The sequence below is a fragment of the Grampus griseus genome (genome assembly GCF_964374135.1).
Source record: "Grampus griseus genome assembly, chromosome: 10".
Classification (NCBI taxonomy): domain Eukaryota; kingdom Metazoa; phylum Chordata; class Mammalia; order Artiodactyla; family Delphinidae; genus Grampus; species Grampus griseus.
In genome coordinates this window covers 20,216,466-20,229,803 of record NC_139004.1, presented here as the reverse complement: position 1 = coordinate 20,229,803, position 13,338 = coordinate 20,216,466, and the positions used below count along the sequence as shown (strand labels likewise).

Genomic DNA, 13,338 nt, shown 5'->3' with positions numbered 1-13,338 from the left:
GTAGTTGTGGCACATGGGCTTAGTTGCTCAGCGGCATGTGGGATCTTCCTGGACCAGGGCTCAAACCCGTGTCCCCTGCATGGGCAGGTAGATTCTTAACCACTGCGCCACCAGGGAAGTCCCTATCATTTCTTTTTAACTTTGAGTAACAAACATGGAAGAACTGCTAGTATTCTTTTTGAAAACTTGCAGAGAGCTAGCCCAAAGACCATTTTTCATTTTTAAATACCCAATATTAAAACTATGCACATTTGCATTTTTATGTTTAAATCTCAGTTAATAGATAAGCAGTGAGGGCAATCCTCAAATCCTGTCACTCCACTTCCTGCCATCCCGGGACACCCAAGAAAGCATATGAACACTTACATGCTTTGTCTAGCCAAGACTGAAATAATTAGGTGCATGTTTTCTTCCCTAAACATCTCAGGCAGTTAAAAGGAGATGCTGCCTGGGAGGAATAATGACAGAATGGCAGCACCGGTGGCCTGGTACTAATGATTTGGGACAACTTCCAAAAGTGGGATTTCCACAACCTCCTCACGGCTCTCTTGTGCCCCGTTTTGAAAATCGTGGGCTTAAGGTGAATGTCTGAATGAACCAGGAAACCTGACTTGGTAGCAAAGCATTGTTCTCTCTGATCCCACAATCCCTGGGCTAATCTACCTCTCATTCCTCAAAATGGCTCCCCTCGCGCACCTGGAATCTCTGCTGGTTCAGTCCTGCAAATGGTCCCCATCCCTGCAAACAGCAATGAGAGACTTCTGTTCCCAGGTCTCCCATCATGGCTGTGTGTTCCCTGGGAGGTCACCATCTGTACCTCAAATCATCACTGACCTCAGACACCACCACCACCCCCGGCCGTGTAGCTGATACAGTCTCTATAATTCATGCTCCCCCATTTGTTCATTTCTCAGCCTCTTTGCTAATCTGATTGTGACATGCCTGTAATACGTTAGGCATTGTTAGAATTTCTATACACATTATTTACTCATCTCAATAACCTGCAAAATAGTTATATTTCTATGTCCATTCATTCAACAGACTCATTTGACATCTATTTATTAAACCAAGTTTTACTGTGTAGCTATTGAGCCACAGATTCTGATAAGACATGAGCTCCAACTAGCTCACAATAATAGGGACGCAGGAAACAGAGGCCTTGGAAGGTCAAGTAATGTATCTAAGGTCACACAGCCTTGTAATAAGAGTCAGAATCTGAAACCCAGATTTGTGGGTTTCCAAGCCCACACTCTTTTTGTCTGCTGCATTGGCTCTTAATAATCCCCAAATGAGTTCTGCCTATGCTCATACCTATAACGCCTTAAGGCACTCACACGCCAGGCAAGTTCAGAGAACCAGCAGGCTGGCCGCCAGCAAATCTCAACCCTCCACTTTCAATAGATCCATGTCTCAATCCAAATTCTATCTCTTCACTTTTAAAATTTTAAACCCCCAGTTTCTATGACCTCTGAAAGGTGGAGGCTTGAATGTAAGAGTTTCCAATAAAACAACATCTAAATTATCTTCTGTGCTAAGATGAAGCAGCAGAAGCCTAACTCATGGATAAGCATCTGTCCATATGGCTGCTTTGAATTTGCAAAAAAAAAAAAAAAACCCAACAGAGCATCTTATTTCCAATAGTAAAACAGACCAAAGCTTTGGCTCCCCCATGCCTTATAAAAACTAACAGATTTCATTTTGCTTACATATAAATCTGCCCAAAAACTCATCTAGAAAATGAATGTTAACTATCATAATTAAACCAGACCAACTCTACCTTAGCAACCTTTTCCTAAATTCTCAGGAAGGGAAGCTTTGTGGAGATGGAATGCAAGATAGGAACATACAACCTGCTATCTGCAGCTGTGCAAATGTAACTTTAATAGTCTTTGCCAACAGAATGAGTGTGTACTGAAGCTCCACTAAATGTGTCTTTCTGTTCATCATCTAAAATTGCCTGAAGCAGCTGAAAACATGAGGAAGTACTTCTCTGAAGCATCTCACATTACAAACTTTGTTAAATGGTCTGCAGATCATTTATAAGAAAATATCCCCCTAAGAAATAACATGTATGCGGCTCAACCAGTGTGGTAGAAAAACAAATGTGTGTTGTGTTTTTATATAATTATCGGGTTTTTGAAATTCAGCAAAGCTAAGCAACATCTTCAATTACTTACCAGCTTTAGATCCTTAGAGGACAGCTTAGTGAACCACTGATTGTATTCCAGAGCAGCGATGATAGGTATTAGGTCCCTAGAAGCAGAAATAACAAAATACATGAAAGTGCTCTTACAGTAGCCATATGGCGCTTGACTTTTTAATCCATGACATCCCAGTTTACCTGTTAATTTCTGTTATTTATAAGCACAACATTCAGCTATATCTATTTTGACCCCCAGACAACAATTAAATTCTCTAGGACAGATCTTCAGGATGATGTAAGCAGAATTCCTAAAAGTTGAAGGTAAATTACCTCTAGGGACTCTGATTCCTATTTTCAAAGAAAAAGAGGTTGGTAGCAGTGTTCGTTTGAAGAACCTCCTTACTCTAAGAGAAATCATATGTCTAATTCCATACTAACAGGTCCTATTTCTTTAGACTGCTCCTTCATAAATTCTTTCACCATCAAGTATATCATATGCTCTCTAGCTAGAGGAGTTTATACGGCAAGCAAGGACAGTATCTAACCTGATGATAAGTAACATCGGATGGGATCCCCAATGCTTATTGGCAAGCATCCCACAACCATTTGGTACCTTGCTTGCAGTTCTTAGTACAGATTATACACGTGAGATAGTCCAGGTGTTATTTTTTGTCTTATGCTTCATACAAGTTCTTCAACCATAGAGTGACGCTATTTGTAACAGAGATCTGCCACCACACTATTTTTCCAGCCCCTAACTCATGCTCAAGCCAAAAAGCAGGCAATTCACTACTCACCAAACATATGCAATTTCACAATCAGAGTTATCTTTTACGACGGGGGAAGAAGGGTGGGGGGAAGGAATAGTTAGGGCGTTTGGGACTGACATGTACACACTGCTATATTTAAAATGGATAACCCACAAGGGCCTACTGTATAGCCCAGGGAACTCTGCTCAGTATTATGCAACAACCTAAATGGGAAAATGTATAACTAAACCACTTTGCTGTACACCTGAAACTATCACAACATTGTTAATCAACTACACTCCAGTACAAAATTAAAAGTTAAAAAAAATTTAAAAAAGGTGTGTTCAGCTACAAAAATCCATGTATCTTTCAATGCCTGTATCATAATCCTCTCCTCTATTAAGTTCCCCCAGGTCACCTCAACCAGCACAATATTTACACCTCTACTTAGCATTTATTTTATTCTGTCTTATAGTATAGTTTGATGCTTAAACATCTATTCCTCATCACCCCAGGTTGTAAGTTCTTTGAAAACAACATCGCTGTCTATTTCAGCTTTGTGGCTCCAGGGAGGCCATATCACTTTTACCCTCAGGGCATGACAAGCAGCAAATGAACAAATTTTTACTGAAATAGAAATGAAAGGCAGAAGGTAGAAAGAGAACTGAAAATCACTATTATTTCAAGCGTCAAGGTACCAGGCCCCACACTAGGCACTTTACATTTAAATCTCAAACAACAGCTCATTTAAATCTGAAAACAACGCTAGGAGATATTACTGTTTACATTTTACAGATGAAGAAATAGATGCTCAGAGAAATATAGTGAAACTAGGCCAAAGGGACAGAACTACAGTCAAAACCCAGCCTCTGAAGCACGCGTGTGTAGTTTCATCAGATTTGCTTTAAAAAGTGAAACGAGCACCCACAGGTGTCAGAGAAAACGCCAGGGAATTAGTCTTCATCATGGGGTTCCACGTGCCATCTTTTCCACCGAAAAGCCTCTTTATTAACTTTGCTAAGTTTCAGATTAAAAAAAGAAGTTTCAGATTAAAAAACAAAAACAACAACTCTTCCCATAGTTGTTTTAGGGTCTCTACTCTCTCATCTCTTTCCATCGACCAAGGGCTCAGAACAAGTCCCGACATTTCTCCATGACATCTAATGACAGCTGCAGCTTCACTGGGAGTAAATTCCACCTTATAATACAGGGCCCCCCAAGCCCACGGTATCTGAGAGTTCTCACCTGTACTTCCCCATTCAGGAACTATGGCAAATCATTCTCATCTCATCTCCTTTTGTGGATTTAATGTCAAGTAGTGACTACACTTCAGAACCTCTTTATTGTGTATTTTGTTCTGTCACTTGATGTGACTTGAAGTACAGCTGGCTTTTGTCATATGAATTCATTTCCAGGAGTTGAAGGGCACATCAGTAACAGAACCAGGTTTCACGTTAATGCGGTGGGTAGGACAGCATCATCTCTATATATGACATGCAAAAACCTTGAAAATAATATGCTGGTACACTAAAAGTCAAACCTAACACTTAATGACACCAGAAATGTTTGGAGTGCAATATTAAATTTTAAAAATATACAGCGTTACAGGTGCATACTTGTGTGACCAGAGCCAATGAGTGTAATTGGTAAAAACTACATATAAAATGATAGATATAAATGCTCACAAATATAGACACTGTGTTTTTTTTTTAAGAAGAAAAGTATAGCAAAATGTTACGAGAATACCTTGCCTGGGTGGTAGCATTAAAGATGATATGAATATTTTTCTAACAGAATTTTTGTACTATATTTCTAAATTTATCTAGAATGATCCATAATCTAAAAGAATCATAAAAGTAAATGTTCTATGGATGGTGTAAATAAAATTTTATTATAGAAAAAATGTCCATGAAGATGATGGAGACGCGTGCATGCTGGCATGGTCTACCCACCGTGTTTCTCTAAATTATGTTAATGCCTAGGTTTTTTAATGTTAAAAATAAATTAGAAAAGGACAAACATATACCGTAATTCATTCAATAAACATTTATTTAGTACCTACTAAGTCCTAGGTAGGGATATTAGGGTCTGAGGATTAAGTGATGAGTAAGGGCAGCTCTCCAGTGGTGGAGAAAGACCCCTCCTCAGCTATCTGCAGCACCATGGGAGACACGCTGAAAAGGGAGCATGTTCAAAGTGCCCTAAGAACACAGGAGGACATAAGCACTTCATCCTGGAGCAAATGGGGAAGGGTCCACAAGGCTTGAGAGATAGGAAGGGGCCAACCAGGCAGGGAAAACGGAAGAGAGTATTTCAAGTAATTAGGAAGAGCATGTGCAAAGGCATGGGAACTCGAAAATGACCAGCAACTCCATCCATTCACAGATCCAGCGAGTGCCACCCACAGTGCATGAATCACTGGGTTGAGGCAACAATGAACACAGCAAGATAGCCCCTCCCCTTGTGATACTAACCACCCAGCACAGCCTAGCAGAAGGCTCAGAGAATAAAAGCAATTCTAATAGAGTGAAATAATCCCTCTGGCATAGGGGGAATATGAAGTACTACTGTGCAAATAAGAGAGATGTTAAAAAAAAAAAAAAAAGCAGTCACGAAAGATTCTTATGGGAAGTTCGTGAGCCTTCTAGATGAGACACATCACCATCCCAGAAGAAATGGTCAACAGAGTAATGTATGGCTTAGTCAAAGAGTTTTTTTGTGTTTTTCTTTTTTTTCTTTTTTTGCTGTACGTGGGCCTCTCACTGTTGTGGCCTCTCCTGTTGCGGAGCACAGGCTCCGGACGCACAGGCTCAGCGGCCATGGCTCATGGGCCCAGCCGCTCCGCGGCATGTGGGATCTTCCCGGACCGGGGCAAAACCTGCGTCCCCTGCATCGGCAGGCGGACTCTCAACCACAGTGTCACCAGGGAAACCCAGTTTAAGAGTTTTTATATCTGACGCCAAAAGCAAAGAAAAAAACAATGATACACTGGACTTTATCAAAGTCAAAAAGTCTTGCTCAGCAACAGATGCTGTTGAGAGAAGGGTGACACAACCATATTCTGGGAGACAATATTTGCAAATCCCGGTTCTGACAAAGGACTTGGTATTCAAAATGTATAAAGAACTCTCAGAAGTCAGTAATAAGAAACAATTAACTCAATTTTTTTCAAATGAGCAGAAACATCTAAACAGACACTTCATCGAAGAAAATATACTGAAGGCAAATAAGTACATGAAAGATTTTCAAAATTATTAGCCATTAGAGAAATACAATTTAAAGCCAAAATAAGATGTCACTACAAACCTACTGAATTGCTTAAACAAAAAAAAAGTGACAATATCAAGTGCTGACCACGATGCAAAGCGACTGAAACCTCATACACTGCTGACGGGAATGCAAATGGCACACTCAAGGTGGACAGCAGCATGACAGTGGCTTAGTAAGTTTTATGTACATTTACCACGAACCAGCAACCTCAATTCTGGGCATTCACCCAAGAGAAATAAAAACTTTTATTTACACAAAAGCTTACATATTGGGTTGGCCAAAACGTTCCTTTGAGTTTTTCCATAAGATGTTACAGAAAAACCCAAACGAACGTTTTGGCCAACCCAGTAGTATTGTTGGTAAACAGCTGTATTCGTAATTGTCAAAAATTGGAAACAACACAGAGGTAGATGTCATCCAGTGATGCTGTGTGACACCAGGTTAGAAGAGGTAATAATACGGCTGCTGCTTAGCCCATTCTCCCTGTCTCCCTCTTCCTCTGATCTGGCCTCCCTTAAATAGAAAATACACAAGACACTACATAACTAATTTCATTTCTGAGAGTTCATTTTCCGGGACGGCTTTCTCAGAGCACAGTTATCAGTGAGCACATAAGCAAATCTTGGATAAATACTCAATTTGCATTCACATGCGTCTCCCAACTGCTGTGCTGATGTCACCTCACTGCAGAGAACTCCCTGCACTTCCCTGACGGGGGTCTGTGTCACTCAGGAACAATTCTTGCCCATGTTTTCACTAAGTACTGCTTGTATCACATAATGGTTATATTATACAATGTAGAAAGCTTTCCAAACACCCGTGCTAGTCATCTTGACTGATTTTCTCATGGTGGGAAGTGGGTAACAGCTTTTTGCCATCAGTTCATGGCATTTATTGTATATCCCACTACGGTTTTTTCCTTTTTTTTTTTTGCGGTACGCGGGCCTCTCACTGTTGTGGCCTCTCCCGTTGCGGAGCACAGGCTCTGGACGCGCAGGCTCAGCGGCCATGGCTCGCGGGCCCAGCCGCTCCGCGGCATGTGGGATCTTCCCGGACCGGGGCACGAACCCGTGTCCCCTGCATCGGCAGGCAGACTCTCAACCACTGCGCCACCAGGGAAGCCCCCCACTATGTTTTGCTTTGACTTCCTAAATGACCCTTCATTACCACATGACTTCTGATCTGAAGTTAGCCTTGAAGAGTTAGAGCCGTTGAGGGAAGCCTCTTCTGAGGCAACCTCACAACACAGTATTCTCATGTATGTTCTCATGTGACACTTCTACCATTTCCTTAAAATGGGAGTACAAACCTTTCAAGACTCCAAACCCTGAAAACGAAGAGCCAGTGTGAATAACCTGGAGGGCCACATGGCAGAGCTGTTTCTTATACTCTGCTGAACAGAGACAAGACAGTTCCTACCCCCGAACTTTTTACTGACGTAAACGTACTACATATAGAGTTGGTTTGTTGTTGTTCGTCCAGCCTCTAGTTGGGGTTGGTAATAAAAGTTGGGATCCTTATTTCTCATTTCAGTTGACACCTTTGAATAATCCAAACTTTCCCTTAAAACTCAAAAGAACCAAGTTTTTCACTTTTATCTTTCTAGAAGAAAATACCAGCATAAAACTGACAAGATAGAAGCAACGTAGAAAAGACCATAAACTACTCTCTGAAATATCTAAAATTTTCTGTAATGTAGGGATTTTGTAACTCTAATCCTTTTTCTTTCAATTAAGAAAACTGGTCACTTCATATAGTTGTTCATTTAAAAAGAGGGCAAATCTTGTAGGATATAAAAATAGCAAGTATTTATTTAAACATTTTTATGTACTAGCACCAAGTGGGTTTTTTTTGCGGCACGCGGGCCTCTCACTACTGCAGCCTCTCCCGTTGTGGAGCACAGGCTCCGGACGCACAGGCTCAGCAGCCATGGCTCACGGGCCCAGCCGCTCCGCGGCATGTGGGATCCTCCCAGACCGGGGCACGAACCCACGTCCCCTGCATCGGCAGGCGGACTCCCAACCACTGCGCCACCAGGGAAGCCCCACGAAGTGTTTTAAATACATTAATCCATGTAGTCTTCACAGTAACTCCAGGAGGGAGGCACTGTCATTAACACCACTTTATAGATGGAGACCCACCCTCCTCTCCCAAGGCACAGAGAGGTTAGTGAGCTGCCCATGGTCACAAAGTTGGTCTGGACAGAGACAGGATTCAGACCCAGACACTGTGACCTATGATCTGGTTGTCTTAACCACTGTGCCATCATCTCGCTAATGGGTCAGATGCTTTCCATATTGTCAAGAGTCTTCAACCTACTCTACAGGGGAATCCAGGGTGGCATATCCATGGGTTTTCAAATCAAAAATTTCAAACCCCTTTCATTACATTCAACCAACCACTTAGTTTCTAATTTGAAAGCCAACACTAAGAGGTATTCTGAGGTGATTTCTTAAACAACGATTGTCCTCTTATTCCTTTGGACATCAAAAATAAACTAATATTTGGGGGCTATTAAAAGAAGTTAAAATGCAAAAACAAAGAAGTTGGCAAGCAATCTGGAGTCTAAATCACTTGCCAAATTCTTTGCCACTCGAGATTCTAGATAATCTATTGAATTAGAATTTCTCACCTGATCTTTGCGATCTAGATGACTTTGTAAGAATTCAATTTTTCCAGTTATTATTTTTGGGCCAAATTTCCCTCCTTACTCCTTCGCCCCCCCCCCCCGCCTCCTCCCTGAAACTGTAAAAACACTGTGACTTTCAAATAGTGTGAAATACTCCAGGACAGTGTTAACGAACAAAAATGACTGACAGATTGGAAGGATGTCTAGCAGGCCCCATAATCTACAATGCAGGAAAAGCACAAAGGTACAGAGTAACAATCCAATGAACAACATTGTGATTATCTGAGTGTGCCCACATTCCACAGCATTGAAGAGTTCCCCCCAATAAATCTTACATTTAAAGGCTCGAAGGAAGCGTTTCACGCAAGAATACAGAGTTTTGCCACTCTGCCGCTTTCTGTGTGCACACAATGAAATATGCTCTGTAGCAGAAAGGCTGCTAAAACTCAGAACCACAGCAGTCTGTTCCTGACATAGTCATTTGATAGCCTTTCTGGGGATAATTTAGACTTTTCTCCTTTACATCTAGTTTGAAAATGGGAGTGGGAGAGCTTTAAAATTTTTTAAATGTCATGGATACCAATCCTGCCTGATATGCTAATTTATATAGATGTATGTTGATGTTCAGGGACGTCAACATATAAATGCATACGTCTATATAAATGAGTTGGACCACTCACCAACTCTGACGATATGACAACCTGAAACACTTCCCAGATGAGGACATGCCAGAGGCCTAAAGGGGTATTCTCTAAATTTTTTGATCGTTCACTCCTAACTGAAACGTATTTTGAGCACACATCTCCCCCAAATCTGTGTGTTAATCTACAAATTATATACATGTGCTACAATATTAATATATTGGGCTCAGTTAAAAAAAAAAAAAAAAAAATGCATACTCACACACATAAAATGGATAAGAAGAAAATAAGCATAAAACAAGTTCTACTCTTTTCTCCACATTCCTCAATATCTCATCATTTACTGTGTTCACCATACAGTCCATCTGACCCGGGCTGGAGACCATTCTTTTACAGAATTATTTACAGAAATTTAGGAATGGAAATAGAAGCTAATGCTTCTGATTCCACACTCCAAACAGCATTTCTTCCTTTTTAAATGAGAGCAGGAATAAAGAGAAGGAGGTTAGATTGGGAAAGAAGTATACCAGTGTCTTCAGGACAACCTTGACAAACATTAATCCACACTCCAAACTCTTCCCTGAAAGCATCAGACACACGAATGTCACCTTGATGAGTATGAAATGTGACAACACAAAAGCATGAGTCTGAAGGGGATGAACTGCTGGCTGCGCTCTCATGAGCCAAGTTTAAGCTCGATGATGCATGTCGCGGAGGCTTCAGAGGAGGGAGAAGATTAGCTCCTCTTAAAAATCTTCAGGGAACAAGAAAAATCGATGTAGTTAAAGCTATATATTCTCTTCTCCTCGGCACCACAACCTCTAACCTCATCGTTCCCTGCCACTCCAAATTACAGTGTAATTACATTTTTAACATGTCAGCTCACAGGCCATTGAGAGATCCCATGAGAAATGTATAACAAAGCCTTCTTCAACCTGTGCCATCTTTTCGGCCCACTGATACCTAAACTAGAATAAATTTTAAGAATACACTTAAATAAAATTTTGGAAGCTATAAATAATAACTGAATGGGCATTTTTCCAAGTACTTCCTAATTCCTATTCTCCTCCAGAGATGAACTGGATGAATCCAGGATGACCGCTGTCACCCTCATACCTGAATGCTTATTCAGCAACAACGGGGTACCTGGCCCTGCATTTAATTCTGATAGAGCCATAGTTCGTTAGTTAGAATCAATTAATTCATTAATCAGTTACAGCATTCAAGTTGCTTATAAATCTACCTTGAAGCTCCTGGGCAGACCCTAAGCGGTCTAGTGAGGTAGCAGAATATATAGGAACAGAGAGGCTGGTCTACAGTGAAGAGAGACTAGCATGCTGGATGACTCCTAAGAAGCCTCAATACAATGTATATACTTCTCTATTTCTCAGTACATGAGGCTCTATAGGTCATGTGATATAACATGTATTATACCACTGGGCATGTCTCTGAAGAAGAGCAGATCCCAGGCAAATCAGAGGGTGAGGACATTAGTAAGGTCTCTGTGATGAGAACAATGACAAGGGCACTGCCCTGTCCCTAGATCTGCACCTTCTTCTAAATCCGTCTCCTATGTGGGATGATGGGGTCACACAGAGATTACTGTTTCTTCCATCCCTGCGCTCCAGATGATAAAGCTGCCAAAGCCATGTGTGGTCCTCCCTGTTACTAGACCTGCAACATTAACATCAGTACCACACACACGACCCAGATCTCCCACTTTGTATCTGAGCTGGTCCTAGAAAACGGTAGTTACAAACCCCTGGGTGCAAAAAGACAATGTACTGGGCGAGCGAACTGAAAGAAACAGATGGAATTGCATAGGAATCCAGACAGGATTTAGCCCTGGATTGGAGGAGGTAACGCAGAGCAAAACTGGGTGCCGTTACAGCAATACTTGCCAACTTGAGTATGGGGAAGAAAGTAACTGAGTAATCTGATAGGCTCTTAACACATTATTGACCGGAGGATTTCTGCAGAAACCAACACCTCTGGCCGTAATATCTCTGGTCAAAAATGTGTCAAAAATTAATCCGCTCAGCCTCCCAGGATTCCGCTCTGCTATCCTAGAGCAGTTCAGTTTCCCTTGAAAAACCTTCACTCTGAGCCACTGGTTTGACTGCAGAGTATCAGGTCATGCAATGTGAACAAGACAGAGAGAGCCCAGTTCCCATGGAACTTCCATCCTGGGAGCACTAATGATTTCAAGGACCCTTAAGGCATCTACCTCTCATGACTAATGCAATGGGGAGAAAAAGTGGCATGAAAAATAAAGCTTTGAATGATGGACAATCGGGAGAGCTTTCAGACTGACTATATGAAATGTGTACAGCTTTCTAGAAGGAAGTCTGCTGAAAGGATCAGGTTCAGGGACATCAACATATAAATGCATGCAGAATCTCATTTTAATTGTAAACAAAATTGCTTATTTGTATCTGAATTATGATCAAATTGAGATACATGGGAGCCAACTGCCACAGTGGGAAAAGTCATCAGTACATATGAGAACTATTGCCCCTATTTTCTAACAAACTCCAGCTCAACACACGGCCCATGTAATCTCTCCTCTTGCGCCTCTAATTCCTCCGTTCTCTTCTCCCTAACTCATACCCAAATGAGAAAAATACAAACACAGCGTGTTGTAAAACCTCTCAAATGACCCCCATAACACTCAAATTGTGCCATTATGAATCCTTCCAAACTCCTGTGCCATTTAAGTACAGACTGTTCCTTCATGGGTAAGCATGCTCATTCTAACACAGAAATGTTCAGCCAATATAATTTGTTGCAACTTGATTAGAAAACTACTATTAATACAGGCCACCTAACAGGACTGGGGGTAGACTCTTCACACAGATGCTGGCTTTAATTTTAACAGTAAGAACCATGGGAAAAAATTAACTCCTCAAGAAGAGGAGATAAACTTTAAAGATCTGGGTGATTAAGATAGACACCTGAAAAAAGCCAACTACTTAGGCATTAGCAGGAGAGATGACATCTAGAGCAGTGGTCCCCATTCTTATTAATCAAGCCCACTACAGTAAAAAAGTTTTCTAATTTTTTAGAAAAAAATACTCTAATTTTTTAACATTCAGTTATTATATACGAAATATATCATTGTCATTATATATTATAAAACCAAGATAGAAATCTTAAAAGAAGTCAACAATAAAAATAAATAGAGGTTCTAATGTTTTTTGTAGCTCCTTTGGTTACATACATCCTACATAAGAAGCCACTGATCTACATCAAGAGTCAGCAAGCTACAGCCCACAACATATATATATTTTTTTTTTTAACCATTCTTTTTAAGGATTTATTTATTTATTTTTGGCTGCATTGGGTCTCTTAGTAGTGGCACGTGGGATCTTTGTTGAAGTACTCAGGCTCTTTGTCACGGCACGCCGGCTGGCTTCCTCTCTAGTTGAGGCGCCTGCGGACTCAGTACTTGTGGTGCACAGGCTTAGTTGCCCTGTGGCATGTGGGATCTTAGTTCCCTGACTAGGGATCGAACCCGTGTCCCCTGCATTTGAAGGCAGATTCTTTACCAGTGGACCACCACGGAAGTCCCCACAACATATATTTTTGCAAATAAAGTTTCACTGAAACACAGTCACACTCATTCAGTTACATACTGTCTAGAATTGCTTACAAGCTATAGCAGCAGTGATGCATAACTGTAACAGTGACTGTCTCATAAAGCCTGAGATATTTACTATCTGGCCCTTTACAGAAAATATTTCCAACTTCTGATCTAGAGTCTCAGGAATGGAAAAGTCCTTCTAGCCCTTAATGAAGTAAGAAAAGCAGATGATGATAGTCCACCCCATTAATGTGGTGTTCACTGATGAAATAAAAATTCTCCAGCTGAGAAATTAGGAAAAATCTACTCATGGGAAAATTCTA

General features: G+C 41.0%; 1 protein-coding gene across 1 annotated transcript in view; it reads right to left on the bottom strand.

Annotated features, from left to right (window-relative positions):
* Positions 1–13,338, bottom strand: part of CARMIL1 (capping protein regulator and myosin 1 linker 1) — a gene marked incomplete at its 5' end in the record, with an annotated part of 315,787 nt that overhangs the window by 144,006 nt on the left and 158,443 nt on the right. Inside the window, one exon of the mRNA XM_082664795.1 lies at positions 2,178–2,253. Within this exon, the coding sequence (XP_082520921.1) occupies positions 2,178–2,253 (76 nt within the window). The remainder of the gene's footprint in view (positions 1–2,177; positions 2,254–13,338) is intronic.